The following is a 21122-nucleotide window of genomic DNA, read 5'->3' on the forward strand; positions in this document are numbered from 1 at the left end:
CAACAATTTTTGTGCTCTTTGTTGTTGAAAAATAAATGGCGAATGATATAAATTTACACCACAACCCATGCTTTCAAAGTTAGCGGTTACCTGAGCAATATCCACTTCGATAGTAGGGAAAAACAATTCTTCGGCTAAGATATCCCGCCATGGCGTGTCCAGGAAGGTCATAGCACCTTTTCTTGAAATTTGAACAGAGCTACGTTTTTAGACGAATACACAGAAAGAGATGACAGGACGGGCGAAAAGAAAAAGCATCACCAGCTAGCCCCGCACCATGTTTTATTAAGTCCAAGCACCTGCCCAGGCATTTCACGAGTGGGGTTAGCGGTCTTCATTACTCAGTTCGGGGAAGAGGCTTTGTTCCGCCCTCGGTCCCCTCCGACAACGCGGCTGGTTGGCGCTTCTTGTGAAGTCAACAAAAGGGATGATCCCCTAGCTGGCGTCACTGTGTCTCATGGCGGGATAAAGACATGAACGGGTGGCTCCTTGCCGCCCCGACGAGGGTGCTGGCCACCGCAACCGCAGGCGAATGGCACCGCCGCCGCCGTCGTCGCCGCGCCGGCCCCAAGGCAAGACAACGGTGGGGGACACGGCAGGACCACGATACCTCGACAATCACTACGAAGTGTACTAGTATGGCTACCAACCTGTAGAACGTAGAACTGTGTGAAACAAGACAGCCGCTAACACGGTGAACGTACATAGCAGGGGACTACTTGACGCATCACGGACGAAATAGCTATCTAGTTCAGCGTAAAAAATCACATCTCGCTCTATGAGAGCCCGAAAACGGATGTTCGGAAAGATGTGCTAAGGCTTTGTGTGTGCGTGTGTGTGTGGGGGGGGGGGGGGAATGGTGACGCCCCCCCTCCCCCCCTTCAGGACCGCCACTGTGTTCACGCATATTTTTTCGTGACACCCAAGCCTTTAGGTGCGTGCATCACTCTACAAACCTCAGGGACCGAATTACGGACTGCTCTGTCTTAGACTGAGTGTTCCGTAATTTGCCCCTGGAGTGATGCTGTGTGGCGGAGACAATTAAAATCTTGTATGTGCACCCTGCCCATAACACGTTTTTTTTTGCATCATTTGGAACAAAATAAAAACAGCTCCAAAACGTTTCGCTTGGAATATCGGTCACGTTTATTTAAAAAAAAAGTATGCTGAACTAGCATGCGTTTGAGATAATTCACTCTGTGATGGAAACCTGCCTCTGAAGGTACGCGTCCCTCAGGACCGCGCGAATGCTCTTGCCCGTCTCGGACTTCGGAATGTGGTCCACGAACTCAACTCCTCCGTGCAGGTGTTCGTGGCTGGGTAGCGCCTCTGCCAAGGGGTGCGCAAGAGAGAAAGAAACGCAATAATTAGATAGCCACAAGAAAACTTCCACGTCAAGAAACGAGCTATTCAACGTTCCTTACTGCTATTCTGCTTCCACAAGGCAGCCAACACGACACCACCTATACTCTAAAGGCTTTGCCAATACAGCGTGCTCTGTGAACAAACTGTAATGGGGAAGCAGTGCAAGCAGCCGGTAGGAGGTTTCCTGTGTATATGTGAAATGTTCCGAGGACGCCGCACCCCTGACCGTACCGGGTGAGGTCGCTCGCCAGTTTCGAGAGAGCGAGTTTTGCTACCGCTGTCTGGAGTTGATAGCATGGAAGAAGCATAAAGCTTATTTCTCCATGGCACGCACAGCAGTAAAGTAGCCGTTTGATAAGAAAGTCGCGTCGTCACGCTCTTTGCTAACGACGCTGCGTGTCAGCTCACAAGCATCTGCGTTTTTTTTTCTTTAGTACATTTTATTATTGCTTGAAGGCACAAATGGAATGAATCATACGTGTGGAAACAAGGCAAGAAGGGGCCAATAATGCGCTCCTAGTGTCCACGCAACATACGATGTTGCGCTACCCCGCGAGAGACCTGCTGCTGACAGGTACCGAACTATGTTTGGTCGTAGCTCGGTTTCGTCGGCTTTCAGAACACGTGTCGCATGACTGCGGCTGACTGCTGGCTGGCCGCGGCCATGGTAGCTGCGTGACGTCTGAAATAATCTAATAGCCGTCTCTTAAGCGACCTACGTAGGAGCGTGAAACAAACGAGGGTGCGAGTATGCAGAAGTGTACGGAAAGGGTTCGCCAACTTCTGCGCACGATTGTGGGCTTTTTGCTGCTTTCAGAAGTGTATTTTTTGGCTCAGGTGTTCGTTCCAATTGAGGTCAGTGATTGAGCGAGTTATATACTTTCCCCAGAAAGTGTTTCAGGGCCAGTTTAAGTATCAACCGTAAAATGAAACTTTTTTCACTGGAAAAGTTGAAAATTGCGGCTGACGAAGCTTCCTGTGTGCGCAAGTTCTACCGCGACTCTAGTTCACAAATCTTAATCTTAATAAAAACAAATCAAAACAAAAGACACCTTGGAGGCCTGTCTCTCATGTTACTTAGATGCAAATCGACACAAAACGGAGAAAAAAAAGAGGGAGGAAATGGGATGATAAAATGTAGTGGACAGGGTCGACTGGGGAGTATAGTAGGCTGACGTGTGCAACACCGCTATCTAGCTTCTGGAAAATGAATATGGCATAGGCCGAGGTAGGTGCAGTCGCGCTCAGTATGGCTTCCAACGCATCGGTGGTTATCACATTGCGGTTCGCGCTTCATTGGAAAAGAATACGCCGGATACACAGCAGGAACCATGGGAGTACACTGCAGGGAACCACGCTGTTTTGTTGGACAGCCAAGTACAAAACATTTCAGCAGCGTCGGCCTCGCACTACTTCCGGAATGAAGCATACCGCGTCACGTATTGCAAGTCATGCTGAGGAACAGAGCAGATCAGCATCGGCCGAAGAGAGCTGGAATATGTAGTGCATGTGTATATTTGTGTAAGAGATGAAAGGTGACGTTGAGTTCACCGGGTTCACGTTGCAGTGACAAATGCCGCCGACGACTGCTCGATGAGCGAAAGTATTGCAGACTGGATTCAGTCTTCGCCGTTATTGTCGTACATTTCTAAGCATTTCATTCATAATGCCACATTCACTATCCCTACCTTCCACTCGTTTTCGTGTGCGCCTTCATTACCTGCAAGCTTGTTTCACCTATTACTATCGGCCCGTGCAGTGAAGCAAGCTTGCGGTTAAGGGTGCAGAAACCTTTTCATAAAATCTCTCAAAATGAAGTCGTTACCTACCTACCTGAAGTGGAAAGAGAAGGTATGGGGTGACCACGAAGTTGGAAACAATTGTGAAAGGGTTGTATTTTCTTGTTTTTTTTTTTCACAACGCAAAGGCATTTGCTCGTTCAAGCTCAGTATCAAACGCTTTCTTATTGCACGTTTTCGTTATGTGCAGTCGTGAGAATTATGAGAGAACAATCTTTTTGTACAAAATTCCGAATTTTCTGGCTGTTTCTGCTTTAAATTTGAGACTGACTTTTGCGTATTATACTCCAAGAGGAAAATTAGTAAAAAAAAACTGAAAGAATCGTGGTTGCCTGAGTGCGAGGTTGTACGAGTAAGTACACACATGGTGTTCGTGTTTCGTCAAGAAATGCGCTCGCCTCAACTCATCTGTTAACGAGACTATAATATGAAATGGCGTTGACCACTGCTGGCAGCAAGCCCGCGCTCGTTCTCCGTCACCCACTTTGGTCACACTGGAAGGCGCAAACACTGCTTGACGAACTTTACCAAAACACACACGAAGCGCATGGTGACCTTGACTGTGTAGAGAGCACAAGTTGCAGGAAAGCTATCATCGCTGTTTTTGCAAATGAAGCGGATGCGCCTAAACTGAAGAGCTGAAATAGCCGAACAGTAAAGCGACCAGGAGAGGCCTTCTCCTGCAATGAACTTGAGTATGCTGATGGTCGTAATGACGAGCACGATCAGAGGGCGACAAAGGGGGCTTTGAATCTGAGTGTTCCTGCGTGAAAATGGGTTAGCTGTCTTAAGCAATGCTTGTACAAGTGTGAAGAAAAGCAATCGTTAGGGAGGCCCTCCAGCGTGGAATTGCACATGCACGCACAAAATACACGTGCACGCCCTCGCCCCATTTCTCACCAGCCACCGTTCGTCGCAGCCTCTTCCTGGTGTCCTCGTCCGGGGCCCAGCCTTGGCGTAGCACGACGAAGGCCCGCACGGCTTCGCCAAACTGCTCGTGTGGCACACCGGCCACGAGGGCCTCCCGCACGGCCTGGTCCTGCAGCAGCAGCCGCTCTATCTCGGCCGGCTCGATCTGCAGCTCCATGCACTTGATGAGCTCCTTGAGGCGGCCTGTCACGTACAGGTCGCCTCGCTCGTCGTAGAAGCCCACGTCGCCTGCAACACAACCCGGCTCCTGCACGCACTGTAGGACACCCTGACCGCCCGCTCTCAGCCCCGGCTACAATTAGCGGCGGTTCTCATAGACCAAAAGAAAAGCTTCGCTCCACGGACGAGATCGTTGCGCGGGCACTGCTGAACGTGTGCGCCTAAGAAAGGCGCACGCGCACCTCTCATTTAAACTTGGCTGAGAAACCTCTTATTCATTGCATTTTTGCCGTTATGGTGTCTTCATATTTCTCTTATTTAATCTGTCATCCTATTTCAGAACGACCCGCCGCGGTGGCTCAGTGGCTACAGCATTCTGCTACTCGGCACACGAGGTCGCGGGTTCGAATCCGGCCACGGAGTCCCCGTTTCAGTGTAGGTGAATAAAAAAAAAAAAACGTCCGTGAGTTGAGGCTGAGGGTGGCCGAAATTAATCCGGACCGCTTCACTGCGGCGTGCCTCCTAGACCTAAGTGCAGCTTAAGCAGAGTGCGCTTAATTACATTGCAGAGCGATGGAACTATGTGCTGCAACAATAAAAAGCGAATTCAGACTGCAACTGGTCTGCAAACGCTGTCTTGAGGACCTGACGCCTACATCTTGACATCGCTTCGTTTGCTGAGCAGTGCGCCTTTCGAGAGCTTTTGAGCGCCAAAAAACAAAAACAAAAAACAAATGCTGTTATTTCCGGCACACGCCCCCCCCCCCCCCCAAAAAAAAACAAAAACAAACAAACAAAGGACATTGCAGTTTATTACGTTCATAGCCAGCACATATATCGTAAGCCAGAAGCGTTCCATACCCAACAATTCTGGAAAAAAGAGCAGTTTTTAACGGTTTTTAAGTTTTTAACGGTTTTTAAGCAGTTTTAAGACTTCATGAGCGCAATTTTTTCATATATTGTAAAATTCCGCTATAACAATCAGTATATCCGCAGATCTCCCGTTGGAATGTTTGAATATTTTGCTATTAACGTTTTCGCTGTCGTCAAAAGCGTTCCCCATTGGTTTTCTATGGCAGCCTTAACTGCTCGATGCGAGCGATGGAGACACTATAAAAGAAAGATTTTGTTACATATCGGAAGAGTGCACCATTACCTTCAATATTTTTGTACAGAGGGCAAAACACATGCCTAGAACGACTGAAATGTCTGTTCCGTACCTCCCAAAGCCGCTATGACCAGGCAGACAAAAAATGACGACGAAATCTTATGAGCTTAACTGCAAATGCTTACGTCCAGACCATATTGAACCAAATGTTATCGCTAGATATCGCGTGCTTATCCCAAAACACGCCGAGAACGTGTTCTAGAGAAGCGTTTTGCCCTCTGTACGTGTACCTTACAGGTTTCCAATATTCAAAATTTTTCTCCAAGATTGTTCGACATGAAAACGTTGAGAACTTCCATGGCTGTCAATTATTATCATTTGGTCTATACCAGTTTGAATGAAACCTTCGCCGTCGTACACCTCGGCCGTCTCCCGTGCCTTGTTCACATAGCCCATGAAATTGAACGGCGCCTTGACGCATATTTCGCCTTTCTCTCCTGGACCAAGCTTCCTGCCCGTCTTGGAGTCGACCACCTATGCGTGCAAGAAGGAAATGAGCCCCCAGTGAGATCCCGACTCGGATAGGTGCACAGACACTTTTTGAGAGATATCGTCTAGGAGGAGACTCGCCAGTCGTTAAAAATCTCGGTGCATCACAAAACTTCGCGCTCGACTGGCGTTAGATGTTTTAGTCACACCCTTGCTGCCTCCGGTCACTCATGCACACATGCCAAGGCGAATGGCATGGCATTCCACTGCAGCTGAGTCATACAAAATTTATTTCATTTTTACAAGAGAGGTAGAAAGGAAGGAAAAAGACGGCGAGGTTAACCTCAACAGTGTTCCGGTCGGCCGGCTTGCACGGGGAGAAGGGGAAGGGAGATATAGGCTGAAGTAAAGACAAAGCATGCTGCACAGCCATGCAGGTGTGCATGAGTTCTTTATGTGTTCTCGTTAGCTGAATGGCCTTACTTTAACTTGCACCATTGGAACCGGTTTGCCAACGCTGCCGAAGCCGCAGCTCTTCAGACCCGTGGACGTGACGCTGCCGCACGTTTCGGTGAGGCCGTATCCTTTACGCGAAACGGAAAACACGTGTGACAAAATGGTTATCAACATAAGCGCCTGCACAATGGTAGCAACGCCCTTTACTTGCAATCGCTTGCTATTCGCGGGAAGATAACATATCCATTGGACACCCTGCTCAAGTGCACGCCGCATTATCGTCAGCTTTGGGGCTCACCTTGCGATATAAACTTGAAGCCGAACTTGACTTGCGCCTCCTGTAACAACGCGGCGGGAGCAGTACTTCCACCGATGAACACTTTATCGACGCTTTTGAAAGCATCTGCTGGTGCGCTGTCGATTAAACTTTTCAGGTAGGACGGATATATCATGATGGTTGTAACCTGAAACGTGAGTTAGTTGCCGTCACTTATCGGAAAACGAACGGCCACAGTCAACTAAAAAAAAAACCAAGTGAGCACTCTTCTTGTTTTGCGACGCGTCGCCCTGGTGGCTAAGTCTGCCGCACGTAAGAGAGCCCGAGCAGAAAAATTGCATCTCCCACAAGACTCGATTTTGGTCGAGTTCACCCGTGCCCACCCGTGTGTAATGCGAATACCGCCGAACCACACTCTCGATGAAAGAGCAAAACAAAAGAGCAAAACGCTGAGGCAGCGTATGAGTATCGAGTGTTAGCAATTTCGAACGAATATTGCGTCATTAGCCATCTTCGCTATATCCGGCACAAATTTTTCGTTATATCCAGATATCTACTTTTTTTTTAAAGCCAGCGTATACAGCGCAAGAAAACAAATCGGTTGACACCACTTCGAATGTCCTACGTCAATTAGTTCCGCCGTAATGGACGTTTGAAGTTTCAAGAAGTCACGGTTTTGGGAACCAAAGGTCGTCGGTGCGAATTCCTGTTATATGCTACGCTTTGATTCGACTAGTAAAGTTATACTCCGTAGTGCTCTGAATCGTTTGATACCACTCCGAATATACTACGCCAATTAGGTGATCCACAATTTGTGTACCAATGGTACCACCCACTGGTCCCACTTGAATGACCTTCTGTTTCACACTGACGCGACCTTGAGTAATGCGAGCATTAGAGCTAACGCTCTAAAAGACGCCGTTTTAAGGTTTCGCTGCTTCAAGTCGAAACTACCATGAAAAATAAACGCTGCCTTCACCTTACGTTCTTGTACGAACGCGTCGTCGTTTGTGTAGCCATCGTTTTTCTGCACTGTTTTACAAACATAAGAGCCCGTAGTATTTTATGAACAAATAAAACCAGCGGCCCCGCTTTTCATTATCAGAAGCTACGGCAACACTTATTCAAACGATTCTGCCACTCAACGCATATTGGATTCCAGATGACACCATTCCAGCCGCAGCAAAAAAAATTAACTGTTACAATTACTTCTGTGTATAGTATAGCATCGAAATGCGTGTAGCTTTTAAAATGACGAACAATGAATCTCACTGTATTGTTCACCGTAGAAGAAAGCCACAATCAATGTGTCAGTGAATCGCATACAGCGGAAGTGCGGCCGCAGGCCCTGTCTATTCAAGCTCGCCTTTGAGGAGCGCTTGTAAACGTTGACACGGTCCACAACGGGGCATACTGTACGATGTCCACGGAAATATAGACGTGCTGCTGTCTCTACAACGCACGAGGACGCCTATGGATAACAACAAAGAGGTGTTAGGAAGTATGTCCACGTTTCTTGCCTCCTTACGCAGTAAAATATTTCTTTTTTAAGTCCTCAGTTAATAGCTGGACTAACCATATAATCGTTCAGCGGCTGCATATTGTAATTTTTTTTTTGATAACATGACATGCTTCAGCAGCGAAGCGACTGTATCCAACACGAAGAGATCCATTTCAGCCTCGATCTTTGTTTTGAAAAGGCTTCCTCGCGGCCTTTTGGCCTCCGCGGTACTTGCTTAAGACTTTCACCCTGTGCTTGCGAACGGCTGGCACCAGCACGGCCTGGTCGAAGGAAGGCAGCAGAAGGAGCGGGACACCCATCACCAGGCAGCCGCAGCACAGCCAGAGGCCACTGATGTGTGACAGCGGGGCCGAGCACAGCACCAGGTCCCCTGGTCCCAGCTGGCTGACTGCCAGCTCTCTGCGTATAGCGAGCGCCTTGTGTCTACGAATATACCCCACGCAGATGCCTGCAGGGTCTGAATCACAAATGCCGGTCGAAGCAGAACACTCGTTGGAGCGACAAACGAGCGTTCTCTTCCAACACGTCCTTCAAGGGCTGGGAAAGTGAGAAAAAAAAAATGAACCTCTCGTCGCAGCCCACGTATGGGCAGTCATTCAGAGTGTAATTTGTACCGCGAGTCCGTTGTGCAAACGACAGACCGGCATACGTCATCGGCCTCGGAAACTGTTCTCCGGTGCCTGGAGACTTCGCATTGACGCGTCGGCAACGATGCATGGGCTGCAATAATTCGTAAATTGCGCAAGAACGGGGGAGAAAGCCACGTCTACATTAACGCATATGTAGCTTGACCCTGTTGCCGCGACAGAAAAGAGGATCACGGGAGACTCGCAGCTTGCACGCACCTGGTAGAGAGCAGTTGGGCGATCCATTGACGGTGTGAGATGGCCACCCGTTTTGCGACGCCCGTTGTGCCGCTCGAGTAAAATGCGCCCATCATGGTGTCCGGGTCCGCTCCGCGCGGCACACGGAATTCTCCCGCCTGGCCAGACTGCAGCAGCTCCGAAAAGCTCACCAGGCCTTCCGCCTCCCCGAAGATAATGACATTCTGCAGAGGTAGGTAGACAGACAACGGCTGTCACACCTAAAGCCGAGCAGTGCATCCGCCTCCGAGGCTGCCGCCTTATAACAGGCTGTTGCTTGTTTTTCTCTGTGCGCTAACAATGGACCCATAGCTTATTCGCATTGCAGTGTGCGCAGATCTACCGCTGTTTTGTTGCACAAACAGGATAATGCAGATCGCCCTTGAAACAGTCGGTGTAACCTGAAAGGGTGGTTTCAAAAAATTCATGGCGGTGCAGGTCTCAGCCCCTTGCACGTGACCAGGGTGCCGTTTCAACCGCACTCGCATGGTGGAAAACGAAACCAAAGCTCAAGGAATGAGTGATGACAGTACATAACAGTCGTTGAGCGCCATAGGTCGGCGGACTCACTCATGAGTCGGCTCACTCGGGCTCACTCAGGCTCATTTCAGATCATGGCCTGAGTCGTGAGTGACTCTGGACTCATATTCAGTTAACGATCTGAGCCGTGAGTCCGGGCTCACATTCAGATCATGATGTGAGTCGTGAGCACGGGCTCACAATCAGATCATAATCTGAGTCGTGGGGAGAGTGGTTCAGTCCGGTATAGAGTCCATGACATGAGGTGAACAATCCCATGATTCCAAGTGAATCCATGATGCCGATTGGGCAGAGTTTGTAAAGTTCATAAACGCGGATTCTCGTTTTTTTTTTTTGAGGGGGGGGGGGGGTGATTTTAGGCGCGTAACTAGGGCCGTTCGGCGTAAAAACGATTTAGCTGTCCGATTTCTGGTCGAAGGTGAGCCTGCGTGAGTCATGAGTTGAAAGGTGCGAGTGAAATGAGTGAGCCAATATGAGTCGTCATGAGTCGAAATGAGTGAGTCCATATGAGTCGTGAGTTGAAATGAGTGAGTGAGCCGAGATGAGGCGTGAGTCTGAGCGAGACGTGAGTCGCTATGGGTGGTACACCCCGAATCACTGGTGAGTCTGAGTGAGCCCAAGCGAGTTGTGAGCCTGAGTTTGAGCCCGGCCTGCTGTGAGTGTGAGTTTGAGTTAGCCCGTAGGTTGACCAAACTTTTGTGAGTGAGCCTGACTGAGCACTCGGGATTTTGCCGAAGTATATTCAGCGCAGCTGTTGAGTGCCTGTTCCCTGTCTTTGGCGGCGTTGGCTTTTCCTCTAAGAGGATGAGGAGGAAAGGTCAAAGGAGGAGGGCGTGAAGAGAGTAAAAGCGCTCCAAAGAAGGAGGAGGTCAGGACAGGTGAAAAAGAGGTAAGTGGGGCGCGTCCTAATGCACTCCCCTCTCGTAAGCCACGTGGCTACACAATGCATCTGATTGGTTCAACTAGGTGCGCCCAAGTTGGCCGCATTGATGAAAGAAAAAGAAGACAGAAAAATAGAGTTCGATGGGGCGCAACGGATGCCAGGATGGAGCAGCACATGCAACTGCTGCGCTGATTAAACGCATTAATTAGAAAGAAAATCGTATATCATTTTTTTAAATACTTTCTTCATTATTGCTTTTTTTTAGCAGTAGATTAAACCATCACTAACGCTTTGACTCAAAGCAGCGTTTTTTGTGGAACGCTGATATTCATACACCGACGGAAGTCTGATACGCGTTCAGAAACATAATCGTGGCTTCAGCAATACTCGTTCTTGGGCTGGTCTGTTCATTTTCTACCGGCAGAAAACGAACAGTTCGGGGATACGACGCCAGCCTGAGACATACGAGGTCTGTTAGAAAAGTATCCGACCTTTGGCCGTTGAAAAAAAACTTGCATAACTGGAGCGTTGCAAACCTAGTCATCTTTAAAGTAGTCTACTTGGCACTCCACACACTTCTCCCAGCGGTGCTGCCATTTTGGGAAGTATTCCGAAAAGGCCCCTTTCGGAATGGAATTTAGCTCAGTTGTCGTTGCAGCCATAATGTTCTTCCTTGTCTGAAATCGCGCTCCTTTCAATGGCCTTTTGATTTTGGGAACCAGCCAGAAATCGCAGGGGCCATATCAGGAGAGTAAGGAGTCTGTTGAACTACAGGAGTCTGGTTTTTCACCAAAAAATCTGATTCGAGTGCGAGGAATGTGCAGGAGCATTGGCGCGATGGGTGCGCCAATTTCCTGTTGACCTCAGCTCCGGGTTCTTGCGCCGCACAGCATCACGTAGGCAACGGAGGACATCCCTGTAGTACTCTTTGGTCATTGTTTGACCCTGTAGAGTGCGTACTCGTGGTCTGCCACACAGATGGTGTCAAAGAAAGCAGTCAGCATCACTTTCACATTGCTGCGCAATTGGCGGGCCTTCTTAAGTCTTGGTGACGTGGAATGCTTCCACTCTGACGACTGGGATCTGGTTTCCGGGTCGTACCTGTACACCCAAGACTCGTCACTAGTGATTATGATGTTGATGAAGTCGGGGTCACTGTTTGCGGAATCCAGCATGTCCTGTGAGACTTCAACACGAAGCTGCTTTTGCTCCACCGTGAGCAGCTTCGGCACGAATTTCGCCGCAACTCTCTCCATGGCCAAATCTTCGGTGATAATGGAATGTGCGGAGAAATTGCTCATGTCCACCTCTTCCTCAATTTCTCGGATAGTCACGCGACAGTCCCGCATCACCATAGCGTTCAGTTCGGCAATGACCTGGTCATTTTGGCATTTTGATGGCCGATTGGAGCGTGGCTCATTCTCCACCGATGTGCGGCCATCTTTAAAACAATTGTAACACTGCTTAAACTGTGTGCTGCTCATAGCATCTTCACCGAAAGCCGTCTGAATATTTCGAATGGTTTCCACTCGGCTGTCGCCAAGTTTATGGCAAAATTTGTTGCAGTAGCGCTGCTCCTTTCACTCCGCTATTTTCCTTGCAATAAAAAACCGACGAGAGCACTGCACACTGCCTCACTCAAACGCTGCTTCCCAGCGACTGACGCTATCGGCAGGCGGGAAAAAATTCATGCATGCGCATGAAGGTTCAAGGTCGCCTGATGCAAGCGCGCTTGTCTCATATCCATCAGGTGTTCGCAAAAAAAAAAGATAAAGTCGGATACTTTTCTAACAGACCTCGTATAAGGCGTTGATAATGCTGACAGGCGCTGAGAGCGCCTTATCTGCCGCAAGCTGCCCTAGCGTCCCTGCGCTGTTTCTTTAATAATTGTGGCTGCGATCTGCGATTGCTTTCACTGTGCTTGGTTATTCGGTGCACTGCACTGATCTGTTGCGTATTACATGCGTAATACGTCGTTTTTTTTTTTTTTTTCTATCGCGCTGGACCTGCACGAAAAGCGCGAATCTTAACGTCGTAATAAATTAATGCATCATGTTGTCTCTCTTACCTTTACTGAGGGTATAAGGTCTAGCATTCCTTTGCACTTGTCCGAATTGGCAGCATCACAAAAGATGAGGGTGGGGCACGTTTCTTCTATCTGCTTGCGGAACTCTCCTAGAAAGAGTTGGCAACGATGCTTCAGATACAGGTAACGTGCACTGAAAATAGACTTTCTTGCGCAACCTAAACCACACAATATATTGGGGAACGCGCACATGACAAAGAAAACAAAACTGTCCATGTTCTTTTTCAATTTTCGACTAGGGACATTAAAGCAGTTGCGCAAGCATTCTCCTACCACTTGGTTAAATCTGATCACTGTGGGGCTGCATAATTCTCCAAATTTTAGGGCATTAATCACACGTACAGCCCCCGTCAAAAGTATACAGACAAAGAGATTTGCTTGTGAGGACTGCAGCGTGCCTGGTTATGCATCCTCAGAGACCGTAATCTCTCGAACGATAAATGGCTTCGAGGCCCCAACCCTGCCAAGCTTTGGACTGCTAGATGTGCTATGCAGCCGCACTAAACAGTTTAGAAGCAAACCCCTTGAGCTGTATACTTTTGACGGGGGCTGTACGTAGTGGTCTTGTTTGTATCGACACACCAAGAGCTTTTCCTGCTCGGTAGCCGAGAATTCGGAGCTGGTATCAGTATCGATGAGGTCGCATCTAACGATTCGGGGCAGGTTCGACAGTGATGCCCTGGCGTCCTCGCCGCAGCCCGTGGTTGCACTTTCTACCAAGCATGGTAGTTACGTATTAATCATGTTGTTTTCACAGCCAGTGAAGCTGACTTGGCAAAGGGTTTACGAAAGTAGCGGGCCGAGCTAATATATTCAGCTCTTGGTGGAGGGATTGAGCGAGGGAGAAAGTGGGGGCTTTTTAGTACGCGTGGCGAGCCCACAGAGATAAGGCCAAGGCTCTTAATTGGACTAGTTGGTTGCTAGCGCACTAGTTGGTTGCTAGCGCAAGCAACTACTGGCTAGTGCACAAGGAAGAGGCACACAGAAGGAATCTAGACAGGACAAACGCTAGACTTGCAACTGAATTTTACTTCGGAAAGGACGTAGTTATACAAGATTTTATCTTCCATTCTCCTTTCCTTGCGCCGCTGATGCCGCCCTACAGTTGTAGTCGCGTGAAAGGGTGATAATGGAATCTAGAAAAGTCACGTGTTACAAAAAGCCACGGGCGTTACTAAAAGTAACGCCCGTGGGCGTTGTGTACAACATTCCCCTGCTCTGCGGCAAACGCTACCTATAGGACAAACTGGCCATTGCCTAAATGAAAGACTGCAAGAGCACCAGCTAGAGGTTGCAGCCGTTGCGATGGCCGAACATTGCAAAAAATGCCCTCACAAACCTACTTGTACTGTAAAATGGAAAGAAACCGCTGCCATAGGGAAAATGAGCACAAGGGAGTGCAGTGAAATCCTAGAGGCCCTTTACATTAAACAGGTTGGAAACGAACGCGTGAGCAGGCCCTCTGTCGTGCTCACCAATGAAGAAAAAAAATTCCTAGGACAGTACGCAGCCCCACATATATAGGTTGTGAACTTCCGGTACTTTTGCTCCCATTTGGTCAGCTGGTGGTTAATTTTTTGTTCCACGTAGCCTTCGTTAGGGTTTTGGCGGGTTTAAATACCCCTGCCTCCAAGAGCAATATCCCCGTCTGCCTTCTGGCCTGCACCTGTGTATTTGCGGCTGTTGCTGTCTCGTATCTTTGTACCTCCTTTCCGCTCATGTTGTTTTCACATTCCTTCCACGGGTTGGAGTGGTTTTAGTTGTTTTTGGTTTTATCGTTGCTTGGTTTTAGCGATTTTATGTGAATTATCTGTTTTACCCTGGCCTGCCTATGCACAGGTCTATTTTAGCCTTTATCTTGCCTTTTGCAAGCTTCGTTCACCATCACAGTTGCGTTTTCATTGTTTTTTGCGCTCACCTTTCATATTTTCTCTCGGGTTTACATCGTATATACATCTTTCATGATTTCTTCAGTTCTGCATTCCAGCCTAACCACTTTTAGAAACGCCCGTGGCTTTTTGTAACACGTGTAGTGTGCCAACTGTGACAGGTTCCGCTACCGCCATGCGCCGACACTACGCTGCACCAGACGACGACGAAGTTATGCGCCGACACTACGCTGCGCCTGACGAAGACGAAGTTGCCCCGCTCTCTTGGTGCTGGCTACACCCGTCTACGCTGCCATATCCTGCACGGCGGTTCGGTCTCTTGAGGACGCCTAATAAACGCACCCCTACAATTGGTGCAGGTGCTGGGTACGTCCCCTACCAACCTGGAACTCCGGAGCCGTACGCTGCCGCCTGTGTCAACCATGCCAGATGAGACTGCCCCAACACCGGCGGCCAGTTCAACCACCGTCATTTGTTCTGGCGCCATCTGGCAGCGTAGACGGGCGTAGCCAGCACCAAGAGAGCGGGGCAACTTCGTCTTCGTCAGGCGCAGCGTAGTGTCGGCGCATAACTTCGTCGTCGTCTGGTGCAGCGTAGTGTCGGCGCATGGCGGTAGCGGAACCTGTCACAGTTGGCACACTACACACGTGACTTTTTTAGGCTCCATTATCACACTTTAACGCGACTGCAACTGTATATAGCGGCATCAGCGGCGCAAGGAAAGGAGAATGTAAGATAAAATGTTGTATAAATACGTCATAAAATTCGCAATAAAATTCAGTTGCAAGTCTAGCGTTTGTCCTGTCTGGTTGGTTGGTTGGTTTATGGGGTTTAACGTCCCAAAGCGACTGAGGCTATGAGAGACGCCGTAGTGGAGGGCTCCGGAAATTTCGACCACCTGGGGTTCTTTAACGTGCACTGACATCGCACAGTACACGGGCCTCGAATTTCTCCTCCAAAGAAATTCAACCGCCGCGGCCGGGATCGAACCCACGTCTTTCGGGCCAGCAGCCGAGCACCATAGCCACTGAGCCACCGCGGCGGCTGTCCTGTCTGGGTTCCTTCTGTGTGCGTTTTCCTTGTGCGTTAGCCGCTATGTTGGAGTTGAGGGCCAGCCACATTTCGGAGGTGCCGACTTCAATCTACTCTTTAATGTCGACAAGTCTCGTCAGTTGCGCTTCTCAAGACCGCAGAGTAAGAAGGTTTGAAGCGCGCTTTTACTTACGGAGCCCCGAAACACTTTCTGTACATGGCAGGCAAACATTGCCAATTGGATCGCGGTCCGACGGATGTTGATGATTCAAACGATACAGACCGCAATCCAAGAATTTTAGCGGTCAGTGATTCCTCAAAAGGTGGCATTTGGCACTGAAGACGTTTTGCTTCGCAACTTTTAAAAATCTGTTTCCGAGACCCCGTTTCGACGCACGTCCGGACGTTCATGTTTTATGGGAGAAAAATGCGTTCTCTCAGATTTTTGGGCTGCAAAGACGAACTTAAAGTTTCTTTTCCAAACATCTTCTCTTGTTCGATCTCGCCATAGAAAAAAAAAAAAAAAAAGTCATGCCTATACCATCGCCTGCCAATTTATCCAATTTTGAAAATTTCCTCTATTAAGAAATTATTGCGTAAGAACGGTGCTTTGCGTAGGTGCTTAATCTTCTCCAACGCTTATCGCGCTTGACGGATGATGCGTCGCATATCACGTGTTGCTTTCATAACGATGTCCAGTTTCGAACAAAAGAGTCACGGGAAATGGAGCAGTTTTGTGCTAGTTTGTGGTTTCTACTCTAAGCAACTATAGCGGCTTGGTTCATGAAGCATGTGCCAAGGTAGCCGTGTGCATTTTCCACAACCATACCATCAAGCAAAAAATTATTGGCCATAAAAAGCGATTTTATGGTTTATGGTTTATGGGGGTTTAACGTTCCAAAGCGACTCAGGTTACGAGGGACGCCGTAGTGAAGGGCTCCGGAAATTTCGGTCACTTGGGGCTCTTTAACATGCACTGACATCGCACAGTACGCGGGCCTCTAGAATTTAGCCTCCATAGAAATTCGGCCGCCGCGGCCGGGACCGAACCCGCGTCTTTCGGTTCAGCAGCCGAGTGCCATAAAAACTGAGCCACCGTGATGGCCTAAACAGCGATTTTGAGATGTGTTAGTCGCAAAAATGCACACCTTGCAAAAATTATTTGAAAAAAGAAGAAACCCTTTTTTTAGTAGTTGGCGCTATGAGAGACCCTACTGCCTACCACCGTTCTGCCGTTGTTTTTAGTCTTGATGCAATTGTAATGCTTGCTTATGTGTTTAACTAAAATTATCTGGGCTGCTGAAGTGGTCGGTACAGAATCAGCTCAGCCACAAAGGTGCGAAGGTAGGCAGAAATTTCCTCTTCCTGATTTGGACAGTTCACTTTGTTTTATTCTGGGCATGTTCCGTACAAAATTAGAGGAGGAGATATTTAAAGAAAAATCCTTCTCTCAACTCCTTCAAAGTGACAGCCGCTGAGCCTTCTGACATGTTTTACCAAAACCTTGAATGAAGTACTGCATCATTTTATTAGTTTCAGAACAGTAGCAAAGAATGCTTCCATTTAAGGATTTTCCGGAATAAAAAAAAAGAAGTAGCATTTGGTTATTACTGAAAATAAGTCATAATTCGTGCGCTCTGAGCGCCAAAAATCGAGATTCTTTAATCGAAAAATACTTTCAGTACCCAGAAGCCAAGACAATAAAGCGATGGGCAGTATTTACAATGCTGCGGTATGAGATTCGATCATTGGGCGAGCATGACTTCTAGAGAAGTCTTGCATGAGTTCAAGTTCCTATCAGTAGGTGCCGAATATATAACTTGGACTATTCGAATTTCTCGCAAGACGTCAGCTGTAACGGCAACCGCGTTTCCAAGCGTAAAATTAACCTACTCGGGGCAAGCTGGAGTCATCACATTGAACCACAAATTTGTCAGCAGGCCTGCACCTAGTTCTTTTGTTTCTCATTACCAAAGACGGGCTCCCATATATCATTAGCGCTACGGGGAGGGGGAGGTGATGACGTCAGCTGTAATTGAAAATCTCACCAGCTCAGCTTGTGCGTGCAGCCGCAGCATTTCTGTCCTGCCACGCATTCGCAGTCTAAAATCGAAGCAACGTGAAAGGGAATACTTAGTTTGCAGGCAAGAATGAATTCTGTTCTTAATTCAGCACTGAATTTGAAAATGTCTCGTCGGTATTATTCTTACCATACCCAACAATTCTGTACAAATGAATTTTTAAACGGGAACCAGTTTATGAACAGATTTTTTTCATGTAATGTAAGATTTCACTATAACAGTCAATATATCCGCAGATCTCCCGTCGGCAGGCTTCCATTTTTTTTGCTATTAATGTTTCTGCTGCCGTCAAAAGCGTTTCCCATTGGTTCTCTGTGGCAGTCTTAACTGATCGATGCGAGCAATGGAAACAGTTAATGTAAACGAAATATTTTGCCACACAAGGGAAGAACTGACCATTGCCTTCAATATTTCCATAACAGTACCTTGCAGTTTTCCAATATTCAAAATTTTTGTCCAAAAATGCTGGACACGAAAAAGGAAAGAGTGGGTTTCTCACTTATGCAGCAATCACTAATTGAATGCTGATCATGCGTTCCCTTAAGTGTGCATGAACCACCGGACACGCACTGGGCGTCATGACGGCCTTAGAGAAGACGATTCCCCCGCCGGCGAGGAAGGTGCCGCCGATGGCGAGCAGCAGGTCGCCGCAGTTTGCGGCGTGCACGCAGGCCAGCTGGCCGGGACCGAAGCCGCGCCGCTGGAGGCCAGTAGCGACGCGTAGCCACCGCTCGCGCAGCTGGGTGTAGCTGCAGCTGGCGCCGTCCTGCTCCGTCTGCGCAACGTCGGGGCGGACGCGCATGGCTGCAGTGGATGGGGGGAGGCTACAGGAAAGACCGCCACCGCATGTACAGGCGCCTGCCTCAGTTAACGAGGACGACACAAACACGTAGCTAGAGCAGAAAGGTATAGGTACACACCTGGCGCGTAGGACGGCTTGACTGCTTGCAAATATTTCCAACGGGAAAGAATGTCAGTAACCCATGTTCTCTCGTACATGTATTACGTAGCGCAGTGATCCGTAAAACTGTCGTTCCATTTACTTACGGAGACAGCGTTCCGTGACCGCGTGGTACTACGCGGGCACGAGCAATCAATTTTGTGGTAAAAACGATTAACATTTATAAGTCATTAACACGTCCCCGCAACACAATTATTGCTCACTATGCTTCAGATAAGCTGAGCAAAGCAAAAATTAAGCAAGAATTCACAAGCATAATGAATGAGAATTGTGTAGTATGTTGGTAGCGTAAATGAAGCATAATGATATAATGAAGCACATTTGAGCGCATGTGAAGCATCGTGATTCTTGCCGGCTGATACCATGGTCTCTCAGAAAAGCGATAGGGTACTTAGCAAACCACAGGTGATGCTGATACATTTCATGGAGTTCGTTCAAAGGCTTCATCGCATTCACTCAGCTACAGTCATCACGGCGCAGGCTAGTGGTGGCGATCTCACGTACGTCTCTGTTTCTTACCCTTGTGCTCAGTTTGTGAAACAAGCTAGCAACCAGCGCCAGAGCTGACATCCATTGCACGTACACACGATATCCTCCCCAAAAACATGGATATCCCGCGAATCTGCTAAGAAGTTTTTCTTCTGGTATGGGCTTAATTGCAAGCGACCTTTATGCAGGATATCTAAATTAACCGAATAATTTATTTGTTCAGTTGTTACCATAACCTTTCATTAACATTCAGACAGCGCCCAAAAACAATTATGCATCAGATGCTGCGTTCATTAAAGGGGTACAGACAAAATTTTTCCCATTGTGTTTTTGTTTTGGAATGGTGGATATGTTTCACGACTTTAAATTCTACAGCACTCAGTAAGTAATTCACATTAGAATTTGTTTTTTCCCTGTAGTTTCGGTTTCAGTAGCCGAGCAACGGTTACATTTAAACGTCGAAGTAGGTATGAAATCACGTGATGCATACAAAAGCTGCTATATAATCGCTCCTTTGTCGTTTTAATTCACACCGACTCTTACGCTAGCTGCTCCATGAGCCGGAATGACAGCGAATGAATAAAGAGCTATTATATTGCATTTTCTGCGTGCCTCACGTGATCTCATACTTACTGGTGACGTCGCAACCATCGTTCGGCTACTGAAACCGAAACTTTATGGGAGAAGAAATTCGATCATAAATTATTTATTGAGCGTAGGCGAATTTAACGAGGCTGGTTTGGTTTGGTTTACGGGGTTTAACATCCCAAAGCAACTCAGTCTATGAGAGACGCCGTAGTGAAGGGCTCCGGAAATTTCGACCACCTGGGGTTCTTTAACGTGCACTGACATCGCACAGTACACGGGCCTCTAGAATTTCTCCTCCAAAGAAATTCCAGCCGCCGCGGCCGGGATCGAACCCGCGTCTTTCGGGTCAGCAGCCGAGCGCCATAACCACTGAGCCACTACTGCTTACTAATCTCTTACGCATAATTTGAAAGCACAATTACACTAAGAAAATTATCGAGTCTATATCACTTTAAACTATAATTAACACTGCATAATTGTGCTATTTTTTGCGCAGAAGGTACAATCGGGCCTGTAAGGTACGCCACAGCGCAGGACTCCGGATTATACCTGACCACGTGGTGTTCTGTAACGTGCACCGAAATCTCAGCGCGCGGATGTTTTTACATTCACTGCCTCAGGTTGCGGGTATTTAAACCTGCAACCTGTGTAGCAATCCGCAACCCGAGCATTACACCTCGAAACTGCTTGCCAAGCTGTAGAACGCCATATAGCCAATGGGGAACACAAAAGCCACCATACAGGGGTTATTAACCTACGTCACAGCGCCCGCCACTTTATGATGCTAGCGCCACTGCGGGCGCTGGACCCATAGTACAAGTAGAGTTACTGTATATGCTACCCAAAGGTAGCAGAGTTGCGCATAGGTCCGCCATCTTGCCTCTCAAGCAACCAAAGTTATGCGGTGAAGCCGCACTCTGTTTCTGCAGGCGACATGCCTAGCGCATCACCGATCGACCGTGGGCGTTTTTCCAATGTTTGTGAGCCACTTTTCGCTTGACCAAAAAAAAAAAAAAAAACGCGAGAGCTACGCACGCTAGACATCCTACAGCAGCGAACGTAAACGGCGGTTGGATAGTGGATACGCTTCGAGCTTGGCCGGCTGTCAATCCGGAATTACAAAAAGTGTCCCGAGCACCGCTTTCTCCGCAGTTCACGGTTGCTTGGAGACCATGTGATGGCGCTCTACCAATGGAATCGCGAGCGACGTTTTGAAAACATACGCGCAACTCTGCTACCTTTGCTAGCATATATAGTAACTCTAATTACAAGCAACCACTGTGCCGAGCCTGCTTAGCAAGGGGAGAACGACATGCATGGCCTTGCGGCTTCCGCAAACCTTGAGTGTTGTGCTATCGTTTGCAACAATAGCCGTCCTCAGAACTGTATATATTCTGTTCCGTCTTTCTTATAAACCTTAGGTTGCGAGTCAGCGCTTGTAGTGATATCCCCTCTTGTTCTGTGTTCTCTAAGTTTGCGCTGTTTTTCCACCATGAACTCAGACCAAATAGCCCAAATGTCTGCTCTGCTCAGATAAATGAACTCTTTCCTTACCCACTTGTTCGAAGTGTTCGCTTTGAACGATGGCGCAGAATGGCCCAATTG

The 21122-nt window shown here is 48.1% G+C and overlaps 1 protein-coding gene across 5 annotated transcripts; it reads right to left on the reverse strand.

The window, feature by feature from the left end:
* Positions 1-1131: 1131 nt before the first annotated feature.
* On the reverse strand, positions 1132-18926 carry LOC149351465 (luciferin 4-monooxygenase-like). Of its 5 annotated transcripts, XM_089580776.1 has the most exons (10): positions 18400-18926; positions 18050-18254; positions 12460-12566; positions 8951-9153; positions 8333-8504; positions 6605-6770; positions 6334-6434; positions 5751-5895; positions 4065-4322; positions 1132-1329 (listed from the first exon to the last, which is right to left on the reverse strand). In XM_089580776.1, the coding sequence occupies exons 2-10, from the start codon at positions 18057-18059 to the stop codon at positions 1193-1195; spliced, it is 1299 nt and encodes a 432-aa protein (XP_089436902.1). In that variant the 5' UTR covers positions 18060-18254; positions 18400-18926; the 3' UTR covers positions 1132-1192. The 5 variants fall into 5 exon arrangements, with proteins under 5 accessions (XP_089436902.1, XP_089436901.1, XP_089436900.1 ...); XM_089580775.1 differs by having other exon boundaries at positions 6605-6644; positions 18050-18926; XM_089580774.1 differs by having other exon boundaries at positions 18050-18926.
* Positions 18927-21122: the final 2196 nt, after the last annotated feature.

Source organism: Amblyomma mixtum, chromosome 3, assembly GCF_055824585.1.
Source record: "Amblyomma mixtum isolate Tamu chromosome 3, ASM5582458v1, whole genome shotgun sequence".
Classification (NCBI taxonomy): domain Eukaryota; kingdom Metazoa; phylum Arthropoda; class Arachnida; order Ixodida; family Ixodidae; genus Amblyomma; species Amblyomma mixtum.

Bases quoted from the DNA above. Each gene is read 5' to 3' on its own strand.
- LOC149351465 (XM_089580774.1), bottom strand. From the start codon at position 18,281: ATGCGCGTCCGCCCCGACGTTGCGCAGACGGAGCAGGACGGCGCCAGC. The intron at 12,567-18,049 runs GTGCGTGTCCGG...AACTCTTTCTAG, and splicing joins TAAGGCCGTCATGACGCCCA to GAGAGTTCCGCAAGCAGATA. The intron at 6,435-6,604 runs GTGAGCCCCAAA...TTTCGCGTAAAG, and splicing joins CTTCAAGTTTATATCGCAAG to GATACGGCCTCACCGAAACG.